The sequence below is a fragment of the Protobothrops mucrosquamatus genome, unplaced genomic scaffold (genome assembly GCF_001527695.2).
Source record: "Protobothrops mucrosquamatus isolate PMUCROS unplaced genomic scaffold, P.Mucros_1.0 scaffold1010, whole genome shotgun sequence".
Classification (NCBI taxonomy): Eukaryota; Metazoa; Chordata; class Lepidosauria; order Squamata; family Viperidae; genus Protobothrops; species Protobothrops mucrosquamatus.
Genome location: NW_015387246.1, coordinates 45,907 through 62,535, shown reverse-complemented (window position 1 = coordinate 62,535; position 16,629 = coordinate 45,907). Strand labels below are relative to the sequence as shown.

Sequence of the window (16,629 nt, the reverse complement as noted above, 5' to 3'; positions counted from 1 at the left end):
ATTCTTCCACACATGCATTCATGTGCTTTCATCCTGCCCCACCTCTTCTGTTTCCAGGGTTGCAGGGAAAGCTTCAGAAATGGCTCATTCAGAAACAGATGTTGCACTTGTAATCCTGCACATTCCGAAGCCTTTTTCCCAAGTTGGTTTTAAGTTTTGCCTAGCCCTACGGAGACAATAAGGGAAAGCTCAAACAATGAACACACTACTGTGTTATCCCTTCAGGCACCATGCACAGCTGTAATTAGAAACTCAGTTTGTGTATGTAACTAGAAACCTCCACTGTTTGGATGTTCAAATAGCAAGTTACCAATAGAAATCAACCACTGAATTTAAGTTACGTCAGTTTTTGTTCTATACTCAAGGCAGACAGCAGTACCAAATGATGGCAGACAGAATCCCACTAAGCCTTAACAGAATTTGCTCCCAGGTTGTTTGTATGTCTGTCTACCTATCTATCATATTTAAGAACTACCCATCTTCTTTGCAGAGGGATTCTGGGTGGTATATAGTAAAATGTGTAATCAAACATCTTGTCATATATAAAACAAAAATATACGATGACAGTTCAGTGAATAGGATGGCCAGATACCTGGAATTTTGCCAGATCATCTGAATTTTAAAAACTTTGCACTCTATTCACACTTTTGTCCACCTATTTTGCCTACTCTAACCTTGATCTACTTTTCTGACAGTTCATGTGATGGGCCTTGGAGCAAGGCTATCATACCTGGGTTGCCAACATCTGGATGGCCATTAGAGAGTAACAGATTTTTTTTTTATCTTTTACTGCCATTAATGGTTGTCTCAATTTCTGCAGTGCAGATGTTATAGTCCTAATTTGGAGGCAGTAAAAATTCATTCAGCTGCATGACTGATTTAACTAGCCTCCAAGGAGTCTGCATGGTAGTGAGTCAGAATGGTCTGGGTAGGAAGGAAGTGTATGAAGCAAAACAAATAGTTGGACCCCGAGACAAGCTGCCAAAACTTTTTTTATTTCCCTTTTTGGCTGGCAGTGCAATTAAAAAGTCTGCTGCCAGTATAGCAGACACTGGCATTACCCAACACTCAAAAAGCCAAAAACACCATGTATGTATAAGAGAGAAAGAAGGGGGGAGGGACAAAAGTTATATTTGTGGGGGGGGGGAAACCAAACATAAAGTTGCTTATGTCAGATAAAAAAAGATGGGCAGTTTAGAAATAGGAAATACAAGTAAATAAAATAAAAGTATGCTGTTTAGATTAAATGTAAAAGAAGTGCAGTGTAATATTTGCTTCAGCAAACCAAGGGAAGTTACTATTAGATCTAGCAATTGTTGGACTGCTGATCCAAATGCCAAAACAAACATTGAGAAAGGACACATATTAGTAACCAAGAGTAAAAAGGTGAACATCATGCATTCGATATCTTGTGATGACGCCATTAGCAGCAAGACAATAAAGGACTGTTCTTCACTGATATATTTTGTCTAAAGAGAATAAACTGAATACTCCAAAGTAAGGGTATGCTGTCCTGGTTTTCTAAATCCTCTATGACAACCCAGGATGATAAAATCATTGTTGCTGAACTTTGCAAGGTCTACCTGTTGCATAAGTTTGGTGAGTGTGTAACTTTACCCTTTATTATAATTTTTCATATGGGAGGTGCATCAGGTTGTAACATAAATCACTGTCATTCTTCCACTGTCTTCCTTTCTTTGGATCTATCTTAGGTTAATATGTCCACTCCATTAACAAAGTATTGTTTCCAACCTAGTGCTTTATGCTGTTGATTTGTGAAATGGACAGCACTCAGTCATGTTTCCTTAGCCAAGGTTCATTGAATAATATACACCTGGCAGGTAACCCATAACACATTGTACTGTAAACAAGTCATGAACATGGCTTTACAAATTACCCTGGCTGACTGAAAACAATGGGCTAAATTAAAATGTCATAAACCATATTCAACCATGAATGAAGGCAAATATACATGTCCCAGGATAATGTTGCAGGATCCAATCTGGGTCGAACATTTCCCTGAAGAGGGGCTCCAGCAGAAGTCCAAAAGCTCAGAAGGCAAAACCTCTGGTTCCGGTAACCGACCCAGATTGGATTCTGTACATTCAACCATATTAAAATTTACTTATGAATAAGTAATGCCCATATTTGTTAAAAGGAAAACAACTTTTCCAGTTTGGTTTTTTAAAAGAATATATATGCAGAGCGAAACTTTGTACATTTTACACACGTGCACTTACACATACTATACATAACATACATTTTACAAGAAATTCTTAATAACATCAGCCCAAATCATCACTAGGTGAAGGCCTCTTTGCTGAGGGTTTTGGATGGATGAATGGACAGATGGACAGTCAGACACATACCTCTAGATAAAATATTAGCTTGAACAAACTCTGAATAAAGGATAAAGTCCATTATTTCCAAAGTAGTACAGATAACTGGTAATTTATATTATCTGCGTAATTACTTATTTGCATCATAATGTAAATATACATACAATGTAAATTACATCAATTGTATTAAATGGACATATGGCTCTAGTCTAGTGGATATTTCTTCTCCCCAGTTAGGCTGTAAAATTGAGGTTTTACTCTGTGCATAATTTGGTTTGCTTAGAAAAGTGCAAAGGGTATAAAATGAAAATGAATTTATTGACAAAGATGATACATTTATTGATTTGCTTTAAACTGTATTTAATCTGTGTGACAATTACAGCTGATTAGATTGCTGAAGGATAAGAATTTATGTCTCTTCATTTTTGCCTGCTTAAAAGAAGCAAGGCAGGCAGAAGGTAACACTGAAATCAAAAGAAACGCTCAGCAAAATGAAAGAAGTTGTATATTCTGAATTTTCTCTTTCATTGTGTCAAATATATAAAATCCATTGATTTTCAGGAGAAAAGAAAACAGAACATGGGGGAATAACAAAGGACAAGTGTTAAGGACCAGAAGTAAAATCTAGCGAAAGAATATCTGAAGTCTGAAACTCTGCTTTCTGTTTTTTTTCCTAGTTACAACAAATATCTATACTGTAATATATGATTACTCTCTCAGCTACAACTAGAAAATCCTGCACCTGGAATAAATTTAGACAAAACCTTAGTTCAGATATAAATAATAAAGTATTTTTGCTATTTTTGGCTTAGGGAGATATGTGAACCTGTTCAGAGAAGTGTGATATGAATGTCAGATTATCAGAGCTTATTCAAATAATTGGTTGTTTTTTTTTAAATTCCAGTTTAACTTGATAAATTTCACATTGGTCTTTTTCCTCAAATCTAAAGATCCAAGCAGTTGTTAAATAAACTAATCGATATTCTTTCACGTTTCAATAGCCCTATTCATTGTAAAATAAAGCACTTGCGTCAGGTTGTGTTTCCCTGCTGTCATAGGTGAAGGGATTTCTGGGAAGAAACCTGTGAATCAATCGATCCTCCACCAGATGGTGGGTCCTCCTGGGCCTCCTTTGACAATAGCTACATGATATGGTCTGAGCTACTTGGTGTGACTTCATATAATTTCTCTCATTACTCCTGAAAAATATAGCAGTGTGATTCTTGGAACGTGAAATTCTGCAGGAATTCATAATTGCATTTCCTTTAGATCTAATTCTGTCACAGTAGCAAGACAAAATGTGCTTATTTTGTAGAAAGAATTGTATATATTTCAAACAACATTTTAGTTATTTATATTTCATGTTTCTAAACCATGCATCTTCCTCCACATACAGTGGATTTCTCCTAAAGCTCCTAATACTAATGCCAATTCTGTAAAGAAGTGGAAGATGTATAAAAATACATTTTTGTCATCTATTTGAAAATAAAACCTTATTGTCAGAAGTTAGAATATATTCTAATAGCAGTTACAAGGCAGAGAAATGTAGATGTTTTCTTTATGACTGCATCTTCATGCAAAGTAAAGCCCACATTTTCAATCGAATATTCTATTGTTCACAGCTTAAGAACAAAGAAACTCTGTCAAAAACAAAATGTAACAAACATCATGTGGGTTATAAATCTGTGCTTTTATTATTGAATCGTTCCATATCACAACATCCAGCTTTGCAGGATGCAAGTATTACTAAAGAACAGAAAAGTCATAGTGTATATGACTGTTCTTTAGAATTTAAACGATGCATTAAAAAACTGCTGTAAAAAGAACTGGATGGACATAAAATAGGTTAATTATTAAACAAATTTATGCAAAAAAAGCAGGAATTGGCATTCTACTGTTGTTTTCACAAGATCGGCTCTCATGTTTCTATGCTGAGTCATGGTGATGTAACTATATTAAGTAAACATCACAATGCAAAGTAAGGTCATGGCGAGATTGTGCCTTTCTTTGAAAGCAGGGAGGGAAAGCACATTGCTGAACAGATTTCTACTAAGCATTTGTAAATTTAATATGCTATGATGCATATGTTTTTAGAACTATTTTAGAATTATTGTTTGCCAAGAATTTAATACCTAGAGCAGTGGTGGCGAACCTATGGCATGCGTGACAGAGGGGGCACTCAGAGCCCTCTCTGTGGGCATGCGTACTGTGCCCCAGAGATGGCCAGGGACTGGCCCTTGCCGCCCTGGCCCCACCCACCCAGTCTGCCATGACCACTTTGGCCACGCCCACCCAGCACCTGGTGATAAATAAGGGGGTTTTGGGTTGCAGTTTGGGCACTGGGTCTCTAAACGTTTCGCAATCACTGACCTAGAGTCATAAATATTCTAAAATTCACTACTCAGTCAACATTTATACCTTTTGAAACTTATACAAACTGAATATGTTTGAGGTATATTGTTCCCTTGGCAAATAAATTTGTGACTAAAATGTTCTGGTTATGGAAGGCACTGATTTTTTTTTCAAGCATATTCTAGTTCTGCAGCACATAAGCTACAAACTAATTATGCATATCATCCCTGGACCACCAGAAAACTTGACAACCACTGAAGGGAAACGGAGATATAGAAAACTATCTTCTGTCTATTGCCATCCAATAGTAGTCCAGATTTTTGAAGCCAAAACATGTAGGCTAACCTAATACTGATCGATATTATAAACAAGGCTACTACAGTAATCAACTGGTTCTTCAGAAATTTTCATGACGTGAACTGAAATAAATTCTTCTGGAGGTTATCAAATTGCCTGCCCATTACTTCACGGCTGTATAATTATTAAGACTATCATTCTGACATTACATGTGATAAATTGATAATTATACTCTACTGAATTTTAGACAGTTCCTTTGAAAGCATTCTTCACAAATGCTCAGTTTCTTTCAAAATGCAATGTTTGTCCTGGAAAAAAGCCTCTATTTTGTTACACTGATGTGTTAAGATTTCTTGTGTATACTATTTGTTCTTCTAGAAATTAATGACTGCTGAGAAGTTTTTCCAGGATCTGTTCTAATAGTTTTGCAATGAAGAACACTACCACTACTATACTCATAAACTTCCTGGAATTTGTTAAGAGTTATTTTCCTCAGCTGTCTTGTATCAGAATTTAGCCCTTAAGAGCAAGTCGTTTGCTTCAGTAAGAGGGCATATTGTGTAGTCCAAACTTCTCAAGTACGGCAGCTACTTGAAAATCTCCCATGCAATGTATTTCAGTTTTTCACAGGACAGAGTTTAAAATGAGGACAAGGGCAATATAAGAATGTCTTAAAGTTTTACAACATTCTAATCTTCAGAAGTGTTATAATTGTAGACATGAGAACTGTGAGCCTGTTAGGACTGGCTACAGAATAATTAATTGAAACAAGCTGTATCAATCCATGAAGTGATCTTTCATTTATAGAAGTATATTGAGGCCAGAATTTACAACTTGGTTTCTTTGACCTTGTTTTCTGATTCGAATTATTATATAATCAACACATTACAATTAAATACTGGATTAAATACAATGTGAAAAGCCAAGCTCACAATGAAAATGCTATACTAATTCTTTATAAAAGCTCAAGGCCATGTCACATTCTAGTACAGTGATGGCGAACCTTTTAGAGACCGAGTGCCCAAACTGCAACCCAAAACCCACTTATGCATCATCAGGTGCCGGGTGGGCGTGGCCCATTGCGTGGGTGTGGCCCATTGCGTGGGTGTAGCCCATTAGGTGGGCATGGCTGCGGTGGTAATGGCAGACTGGGTGGGACTAAAAAGCTCAATCAATCAATTCCAACTTTGCGAGATCTTTTTTCTTCCCAGGAGAAGTTGAAATTGATTGATTGATTGAACTTTTTTTTTTGTACACAGTGGCGGAGGCCTAAAGCGAAAAGGTTTTATAAAACCCAGCTGAAGGCCTAGAACTGGGGCAACGGTGCGCGTGCCCACAGAGAGGGCTCTGAGTGCCGCCCCTGGCACCTGTGCCATAGGTTCGCCACCACTGTTCTAGTATCACACAAAAACAATCTATTTGGCTACATTTTTCAGAAAGATGCTGTGAATTGAATACATGTTCAAGAGCATCAACTATAGAAGGCTCATCTAGACAGCAGTATCACAAGTAGGACTATATATAGCAGTGGTGGCGAACCTATGGCACGCATGCCAGAGGCGGCACTCAGAGCCCTCTCTGTGGGCATGCACACTGTTGTCCCAGCCTCGCCTCCCCCTCCTCACCAGCAGCCCCCCCAGAGGAGAGTCGCCCCTGGGTGCAGCCTGCACAGAGCAGCACAGCCAAGGACATGGCAGCCGGGCAGCGAGGACAAGACTCTGCCCTCGTGCCCTGTCGCGTAGAGATGATGCTGCAGAGCGCAGGCGGAGGGCGTGGTAGCCATGGTGCTGCTGGCCCAACTGGGCGATCTGCGGCGGGCCGTGGAGGCGGTGGGTGGCCCTGCGGGCAGGTGGGGAAGGGCAGTTTTGGGGCACTCGGTCTCTAAAAGGTTCGCCATCACTGGTATATAGGTTACTCACCATTTATTATTTCTAAAATTTCCATCTATCTTAGCACATATGTTTTAAATACTGGATTAGTATATTCTTTTTCAGCAATGCCTACTATACATAGCCATCATGAGCAAGATCAAGGAAGGAGCTATACAGATTTTTCTTCATCCTTATGTACCCACCATGACATAAATTGTTCAAAAGCTAGCTCACTGATAATTGGAAATATGCGATCACTAAGAGCTGACATCAACTTGATGGCCATAATCAATCAAAACCAATCAACCTGATACATCCATGGTTGGCAAGTCACGGGTCGATAGCCCAAATAAACTTGTTTTTCCTCTGGCATGAATAGAATTCCAAGTAGACCAAACAATGCAGCAGACTCTACTCTTTAAGTAATAACATCAATCTTTTTTAAAGTAAACTTTCTAAATTTTTACAAAGACCCCAATCTACATAGCTTCTACACTTAGGATCACACATACAGGTGAAACTCGAAAAATTTGAATATCGTGCAAAAGTTCATTTATTTCAGTAATGCAACTTAAAAGGTGAACCTAATACATGAGATAGACTCATTACATGCAAAGCAAGATAGTTCAAGCCGTGATTTGTCATAAGTGAGATGATTATGACTTACAGCTCATGAAAACCCCAAATCCACAATCTCAGAAAATTAGAATATTACATGCAATCAATAAAACAAGGATTGTACATAGAACAATATCGGACCTCTGAAAAGTATAAGCATGCATATGTACTCAGTACTTTGTTTGGGCCCCTTTTGCAGCAATTACTGCCTCAATGCGGCGTGGCATGGAAGCTATCAGCCTGTAGCACTGCTGAGGTGTTATGGAAGACCAGGATGCTTCAATCGTGGCCTTCAGCTCTTCTGCATTGTTCGGTCTCATGTCTCTCATCTTTCTCTTGGCAATGCCCCATAGATTCTCTATGGGGTTCAGGTCAGGCGAGTTTGCTGGCCAATCGAGCACAGTAATCCCATGGTCATTGAACCAGGTTTTGGTGCTTTTGGCAGTGTGTGCCTCTCCTTTCTTCCTCCAGACTCTGGGTCCTTGGTTCCCAAATGAGATGCAAAAGTTGCTCTCATCAGAAAAGAGGACTTTGGACCACTGAGCAACAGACCAGTTCTGTTTTTCTTTAGCCCAGGTAAGACATTTCTGACGTTGTTTGTTGTTCAGGAGCGGCTTGACCAGAGGAATACGACATTTGAAGCCCATGTCCAGGATCCGTCTGTGTGTGGTGGCTCTTGATGCACTGACTCCAGCCTCAGTTCACTCCTTGTGAAAGTCCCCAACGCTTTTGAATGGCCTTTTCCTGACAATCCTCTCCAGGCTGCGGTCATCCCTGCTGCTTGTGCACCTTTTTCTTCCACACTTTTCCCTTCCACATAACTTTCTATTAATGTGCTTTGATACAGCACTTTGGGAACATCCAACTTCTTTTGCAATTACCTTTTGAGGCTTTCCCTCCTTATGGAGGGTGTCAATGATGGTTTTCTGCACAACTGTCAGGTCAGCAGTCTTTCCCATGATTGTGATTCCTACTGAACCAGACTGAGAGACCATTTAAAGGCTCAGGAACCCTTTGCAGGTGTTAGCTGATTAGAGTGGGACACTTTGAGCCTGGAATATTGAACCTTTTCACAATATTCTAATTTTATGAGATTGTGGATTTGGGGTTTTCATGAGCTGTAAGCCATAATCATCTCACTTATGACAAATCACGGCTTGAACTATCTTGCTTTGCATGTAATGAATCTATCTCATATATTAGGTTCACCTTTTAAGTTGCATTACTGAAATAAATGAACTTTTGCACGATATTCTAATTTTTCGAGTTTCACCTGTAGCTGGATACAGCTTGGTTGTTGGAACGAATAGGGATGGGGCTTCCGTTATGCAAGCGTTTTTCAAACTTGGCAACTGCGTGGAGTTCAATTCCCAGAATTCAGCAATTTACAGACCAAAACTATACATTTATAAAAACGATTCTTAAAAAGAATTGGTCAAAAGTCCGCACAACTTAAAAGTTGCCAAGTTTGACAACCGCTGCTTTAGGCGTTCTTCTGGTGGAAGGAACCCTGGGTTTTAAATCTAGAAATGCTACAATATTTCTCGGCATTGTAAAATCTCCTGGTTCAGGTTCACACGATAGGCTGGCTCCCTTTTGCTTTATTCAACCCGATTTTCTGGGTTCGCCTGGCAGACCAAATAAACGACGCACGCTGAATTGCGGGCGGCTGGATGCGTTAGCTTCGGAGAACCAAAACTAGAAAATGCATCGCCGCACACACACACACACACACACACACACACTCAGGGAAGAAATGCCGAAATCGCGAACAAAAATCCCCTTCAATCCGCTCAACCTGGCCGCGTAACTCAGCTAAAACGGAACTTGAGGGTTCATCGGGTGGAGCTGCCGCCGCGGAGGTCCCCCCGCCCAGAGCCACGCGGCCCCGACCCTCGCGCAAGAGAAAGAGGGAAAGAAAGGAAAGTCCCTAAACGCGCGTGGCCACCCGGGGTCCCGCCTTCTACTGAACCTCCGGGGTGGTTCGGGAGCGAGCGAGCGAGCGCGCGCGTGCGCTCCTCCCCCTCGCCCTTCCCTTCTTCTGGAGCGGACTGACTGGAAGTGGCGTACGTGCAAAGCAGAGCCGGAGAGTGGCGGCGCAAGCCACGCCCCCAAGGCCCGGGCAACGGTGAGAGGAGGAGGAGGAGGAGGAGGAGGAGATAGGCGAGGGGGAGAAGGGCTCGCGCCGGCAGCGGATGCGTCTTTCGCTTCTCCCGCTGCCTGAGGAGGCGGAGGAGGAGGAGGCGGAAAAAAGGAGCCGCGGAGGTAGAGGACGCCTCAACACCCCATTTACCGAGGCTGCTATGGGGCGGCGGTAGGAGGGCGCCTCTGGAAGCGGCAGGCGAGAAGGCGGCGGGGTTTGGTGGCGGTCCTCCGCCCATCAGGAGGAGAGGAGGAGGCGGACGGAGCAGCAGAGCCGCGGCGCAGCTCCGACGGGCAGGGGGCGGCCATGATGAAGTGAGCCACTCGCCGCTTTCCTGAGGCCGCGGAAAAAACAGGGGCGACCGAGGAGGGGGGACGCGAGAACATGGCCAATGACAGCGGTGGGAGTGGCAGCGGCGGCGGCGGCGGGGGGGCCGGCCAAGGCGGGGGATGCGACGGCGGCGGCAGCGGCAGCGCCGCCAGCCAAGAGCGGGACCGGCAGTACTGCGAGCTGTGCGGGAAGATGGAGAACCTGCTCCGTTGCGGCCGCTGCCGCAGCTCTTTCTACTGCAGCAAGGAGCATCAGCGGCAGGACTGGAAGAAGCACAAGCTCATCTGCCGGGGAAGCGACGGCGGCGGCGGCGGCGGCTCCCTGGCGGCAGAAGGGGGCGCTGCTGAGCCTCGAAAGTCCGCCGGCGGCGGCGGCAGCGGCGGCGGCGACCAGCCCTTCCACCAGGGCGCTCGCCACGGCCGCCCGCCTGCTGCCGGAGGACGGGACGGCGAGGAGCGGTCCTCCAAGAAAGCAACCGCGCTCCCCGCCAAGCCGCCGCGGGACACCAATTCGGAGGAGAGCGTGGTGGTAACGAACAACCACGTTGCCAAAGTGGCGCCAGGAGCCCGAGCGCAGGAAGAGGAGGAGGAGGAGGACAAGGAAGCGGTGGTTGCCGCGGCAGGTCCGGCCGTGGAGGCGGGCCACTTCTACCGGGATAAATCCAATTTGACGGGCGAAGCGTCCCTGCGCCCCAACGGGCAGATGAAGTCGCTGGTGCCTCAGCGCCTGGCGTTGGAGTACATCGTGCCCTGCATGAACAAGCATGGCATCTGCGTGGTGGATGACTTTCTGGGCAAGGAGCTGGGCGGGCAGATCGAGCAGGAGGTGCTTGCCTTGCACCACACTGGACGCTTCACCGACGGGCAGCTGGTCAGTCAGAAGAGCGATTCCTCCAGGGACATTCGTGGCGATAAAATCACCTGGGTGGAAGGCAAGGAGGCCGGTTGCAAAACCATCGGGAAGCTTATGAACAGTATGGACGATCTTATACGCCACTGCAATGGCAAACTGGGTAACTACAAAATCAACGGCCGGACGAAAGTGAGTGGCACCCTCCTCCTCTTTCTTGCCATCCTGTAGTCGTGGTACTTAAGCAGCTATCTGAAGTGAGGCCTTTCTTTATGTTCCCTAAGCATATTTATTTTTAGGACGGTTCAAACCAGGGGTTCTCAACCTTGGCAACTTTAAGACTTGTGGACTTCAACTCCCAGAATTCCTCAGCCAGCTTTGCTGGCTGAGGAATTCTGGGAGTTGAAGTCCACAAGTCTTAAAGTTGCCAAGGTTGAGAACCCCTGGATAGATTAATTGAAGGCCTCAAATTGTGGGTGAGCGATAAGGGGCGGAGAAAGATTGTGAGAGACCTTCTATGAGAGATCCTTGAGGATTTCTTAATTTTTGTATGCATGGGGTTAATCCCAGCTGAATGTAGTAGAACTTCAATCCTTCTGATTGAATAATTATGTATTAAATAAGCACTTGGTTAATGAGTGAAGGCAATGGTTAAACCAGTGGTGGCGAACCTACGGCACGGGTGCCAGAGGCGGCACTCAGAGCCCTCTCTGTGGGCACGCGCGCCGTCGCCCCAGTCCTAGGCCTTCAGCTGGGTTTTATAAAACCTTTTCGCTTTAGGCCTCCACCGCCGTGTACAAAAAGAAAAGAAAAAGGTTCAATCAGTCAATTTCAACTTCTCGCGGGGAAAAAAAGATCTTGCAAAGTTGGAATTGATTGATTGAACTTTTTAGTCTCACCCAGTCTGCTGTTACCATTGCAGCCACACACACCCAGCACCCGACAATGCATAAGTGGGTTTTGGGTTGCAGTTTGGGCACTCGGTCTCTAAAAGGTTCACCATCACTGGGTTAAACCATCCAAAACCTTTATCAAATGACCATGTGATAAAACTTGTTTTTGCTTCTAATTCAACCATAATACCATTTTAAAATTCACAGAGGAGAAATGAAGACAAAACATTGAAAAAACAAGTTTTTCCCTATCACCAATTGATGCCACAGTTATATATATATATTTTCATATAATCAACTAATGCCACAGTTGTGTTTCAGAGCATGTGTTGGAGTGATTGAAATGAGGCTCTTGTAAAGTGAGGTTCTGCTTTGTAGCTGAGTAAAGTGTGGGGGGAAAAAACAGTAAAATAGACCATAGTGCCAATATGTGGGCTGTTTATCTTCTCTCATTTTACCCATATGCCTATAATAGTATATAGATGCTAAATGTTGAATTAGCTAGAACTACAATATTTATCATGATGTAATCCTGGGGAATTTGAATTTACTGCTTGACAGTCTATTCAGTCTTAATTATTTTGTAATGCTAAAAGTACATCTTGTTACCTATAGCACGAGGCTCTTAATGTCAATATTGCACAATTATACTTACTGAGGTTTAGTAATTATTTCTTCTAGTAAACTGAAAAGGCATTCTTTACTTTGGATATTATGGCAGGCATAAAATTAGTTTTTAATTTTCTTTTAGGACCAAATACATTTTTTTGATCTCATATTGATATAAAAGATCAAAGTTTCATGGTGTTACCACATTACATAACAGCAGAACTGTATTATGATTAGACAGTATTATAAATCTTTATGGTGGTTTTGTTTCTTTGCACATGATAGAGGTAAACTAATGTAGATGAGCAACAGTTCTTTTTAATATATAAACATTTGATTAGGCTAGTTGAAGATGAAGAAATTGCCTGGATTATATGCTCTCTTCTCAGTCTGTAACCAAGAGGATAAAGCAAATTTTGATAAGGATTAACACTTGAATATTTATTGGAAAGAACTGAGTGGAAAGAAATTATCAGGTTTAAAATACAGACAATATCCACTCATTAGAAAAAGTGTTGGGATATATGCTGATATTATAAACATTTATAATTATCAGTGATAGAACTAATAAAGTGCTGCTTAAGTCCAGTATGATAGAAAAGTTGCATCTTTGCTAACCATCAGTTAAAATATAATTGGGTAGCACCATTGTTTAAAATGTTTCATGATTAGGTAAGTATAATTTTAGGGAAAAGGCTTCTGTCCCCATTTTTCTATAAATCATTGTGCTAGGAAATCATAGGTAATCAGGTCTGGTTTTATTTTGTTTATTTTTTGTCCACTTAAGAATATACTTTTGAAGAATACAGTTAATATAAAGAGTCAGGAGAAGAGTCATCTACACTTTTGTGTCCCACATATATTAAGAAAAAATATTTATTGTAGTTTATAAAATAGAACAAACTGGTACATAATCTGAATTATAAATTCCTTAAATCTGTTTGTTAGACAAATCATGTTATTTGGTAGCTTTTGAACCTGGTGGGAATAGTGCATTTGATAGTGCTAAGAAAAAGACTATGTGAAAGCCCTTCTAGAGTTTTTATGGGCAATTGAAGAAAAAAAAATCATTTAAGGCTTGCGTGGAATATTTTCCTGAAATATGAGTGTGTATATTACAGCCATGTAGCAGTTTAGATTTGAAGACACAAACCCATATCTTCTCCCAGAATTGCGCAGCAGTTTCAGAGGGCAACCCTCCTGAACAAAATCCCAAGAAAAGAGGTAAGGCTGCTTTAGGAGATGCTACATTTGCTCTCTGAGATCTGGACTATCTTGTGCCTTCGAATCAAAACCTATGCATAGGCTTATAATTATACATGAAAATAATTTATGGAAGAACTGTGAAGTCAAAGTAAAATGAAATGTAGAATCGGTTACAGATTATGTAATGATCGTATTGAGAAAAATAACATTTTTATTTTTTTTCTATTCAAGCTGATTTGACATATGTGAACAATATTTTATTTACAGGAAATAGTTAAACTTCTTAGTGAATGCTGGTGAGCAGGAGTAGCTGAGATTACTACTCAAACTGTATTTGCTAAAATTTCACTTCAGATGCTTTAGAACACATACCTTTCTTCTCCTCATTCCATTTTTTTTTACTCCTGTTATATAAAATTCAAATTTCTTTATACGGTTTTTCTTATATTCAACTGAATGTTTATTCCAGGGGGTCTTCAAACTTGGCCCTTTTATGACTTGTGGACTTCAGCTCTCAGAATTCCTTAGCCAGCGTGCCTGGCTGAGGAATTCTGGGAGTTGAAGTCCACAAGTCATAAAAGAGCCAAGTTTGAAGACCTCTGGTTTATTCCATAACATGCTACCTTTGTATGTAGTGCGGTGACTTCAATGTGTCAGACTATTTCTGCTTTCAAAACTCTTTTCCCCCCCTCTCATAACAGGTAATCCTCGACTTACAACCTTTTGTTTGGTGACCATTTGAAGTTACAACAGCTCTGAAAAAATGCTGTTGACCATTATGACCATTATTTACATTTACAACCATTGCAGCATCCCCATGGTCACATGATCAAAATTTGGAAGCTTGGCAACTGGCTCATATTTATGACGGTTGCAGTATCCTCGGGTCATGTGATCAACCTTTGTGACCTAACAAGTAAAATCAATGGGGAAGTCAAATTCACTTAACAACTGTCTTGCTTAGCAACATAAATTTAGGGCTCAATTGTTGCAAGTTAAGGACTACCTATATTTCTTAAATGAACTTGTTTTATCTAGCTTTGTTACTTTTCAATTTCATTTTTTAAAATTTCGTTCCATACTGTAATTTTGTCAATTTAATATAACTTACAACTATTTATGAAGGAACCATGATACATTTGTGTGCTACGTAGAAGTTAGCATACTTTTAGGGGAAAAAACAGGTATTATTGCCTATTGATATATTAATATTAACCATAAGTTGTCATCATATACCTTTGAGTAAGTCTCATAAGCTTAACTTTAGTAAAATATTTTGTTTTGAGTGAACAACTATTTAAAAACTCAGGATTGTTAAAAGGGTAATATAAAAACCTTTGATGTAAAGTACTACTTAGAAACCTTTGTTTTATATAAAATATTCTTTGTAGAAAACAAGCATTTGCAAAATCATATGTATCACACTATCTAATAATAATAATAATAATAATAATAATAATACAGTTGGAAGGGACCTTGGAGGTCATCAAGTCCAACCCCCTGCTCAGGCAGGTAACCCTATACCAGGGGTAGGCAACCTTGGCTCTTTTATGACTCGTGGACTTCAACTCCCAGAATTCCTGAGCCAGCATGGCTCAGCTTGGAAACCTCTCCCTTTCCCCTCAGCATGGCTGGCTCAGGAATTCTGGGAGTTGAAGTCCACGAGCCATAAAAGAGCCAAGGTTGCCTACCCCTGCCCTATACCATTTCAGACAAATGGCTGTCCAGTCTCTTCTTAAAAACTTCCAGGTTGTTCCACTGGTTAATTGTTCTAACTGTCAGGAAGTTTCTCCTTAGTTCTAAGTTGCTTCTCTCCTTGATCAGTTTCCATCCGTTGCTTCTTGTCCTGCCTTCAGGCGCTTTGGAGAATAGCTTGACTCCCTCTTCTTTATGGCAACCCCTGAGATATTGGAACACTGCTATCATGTCCCCCCTCATCCTTCTCTTCGTTAAACTAGACATACCCAATTCCAGCAACCGTTCCTTATATGTTTTAGCCTCCAGCCCCCTAATCATCTTTGTTGCTCTTCTCTGTACTCTTTCTAGAGTCTCAACATCTTTTTTACATCGTGGTGACCAAAACTGGATGCAGTATTTGCTGCCCTTAGATGCAAGTACACTCTAAATGAATTTTGCTTATTTGAAATGAAGAAGCTAAGGGTAGCTTAAAATGGCAGGCTTGCAAGTCACTTTTGAGAGTTGGCCACTCATCTAGTATCCCTTCTACCTGTTCTAGTTTAATCCTGTAATAAGGTAACTCAAAACTTAATTTATTTTGAACACATTTTGCAGTTCTGATTTTAATGTCATAAATGTGTTGGTCAACTTTGCATTAGATCCATTTGTCCTATTAATTCACTTATTTTAAAGGTCAGTAAGTATTTACCATAAACGTAGATTTCTATAAAGTTGTTTTTATTCCATGTTGTTGCTTTTTATATACCAGCAAAATTGATTGGAGCCATATAACTGTTTGAAATATATACAGGTACTCTTCCTCTTATGAATATGACTGGGCCCCGGATCTTAATGGTTGAGGGAAGGGATGATTAACTGAGATGCCATGTGACCATTTCAGTTATCTGGCTAACAAGGTCAGTCATAGTTTCAGAAAGCAAGCTATTGGTGCTTTTTCCTGCTACACTTTGTGTTCTTCTCCCCCCACCTCTCTGTCATTCTCATTTACTTTTTAAAAAATTATAGGCTCATAGAATTTCAAACCAAATATTAGCTTGTACCCATTACTCGTTTTTACTTTCTAAGAACAGACCCCAGAGACATTGATGTAAATAAAGCTGAAGGTCTAAGTAAGATAATTGATATGCAACTGAACAGCTTTCTATTTTTTATTATTAAAATAATCAGTGCTTTTTTTCTATAAAAAAAAAAAAAAAGGTGCCGGAACTCACACACATCATACAACCCGCTTTGCCTACCCTACAAGGTTCCATCCAAAAAAGGTGCCGGAACTCCGTTCTGGGCGTTCCATGAGAAAAAAAGCCCTGAAAATAATTATAAATATATTTGATCAGGGAACCTAATAAATAATAATAATAATAATAATAATAATAATAATAATAATAATAATAATAATAATAATAATAATAATAATAATAATAATA

At 40.9% G+C, this 16,629-nt stretch overlaps 1 protein-coding gene across 1 annotated transcript in view; it reads left to right on the top strand.

The window, feature by feature from the left end:
- Positions 1–10,004: 10,004 nt before the first annotated feature.
- EGLN1 (egl-9 family hypoxia inducible factor 1) overlaps positions 10,005–16,629 on the top strand; it is a 19,633-nt gene continuing 13,008 nt past the window's right edge. The window contains exon 1 of the mRNA XM_015819884.1: positions 10,005–10,991. Within this exon, the coding sequence (XP_015675370.1) occupies positions 10,005–10,991 (987 nt within the window). The remainder of the gene's footprint in view (positions 10,992–16,629) is intronic.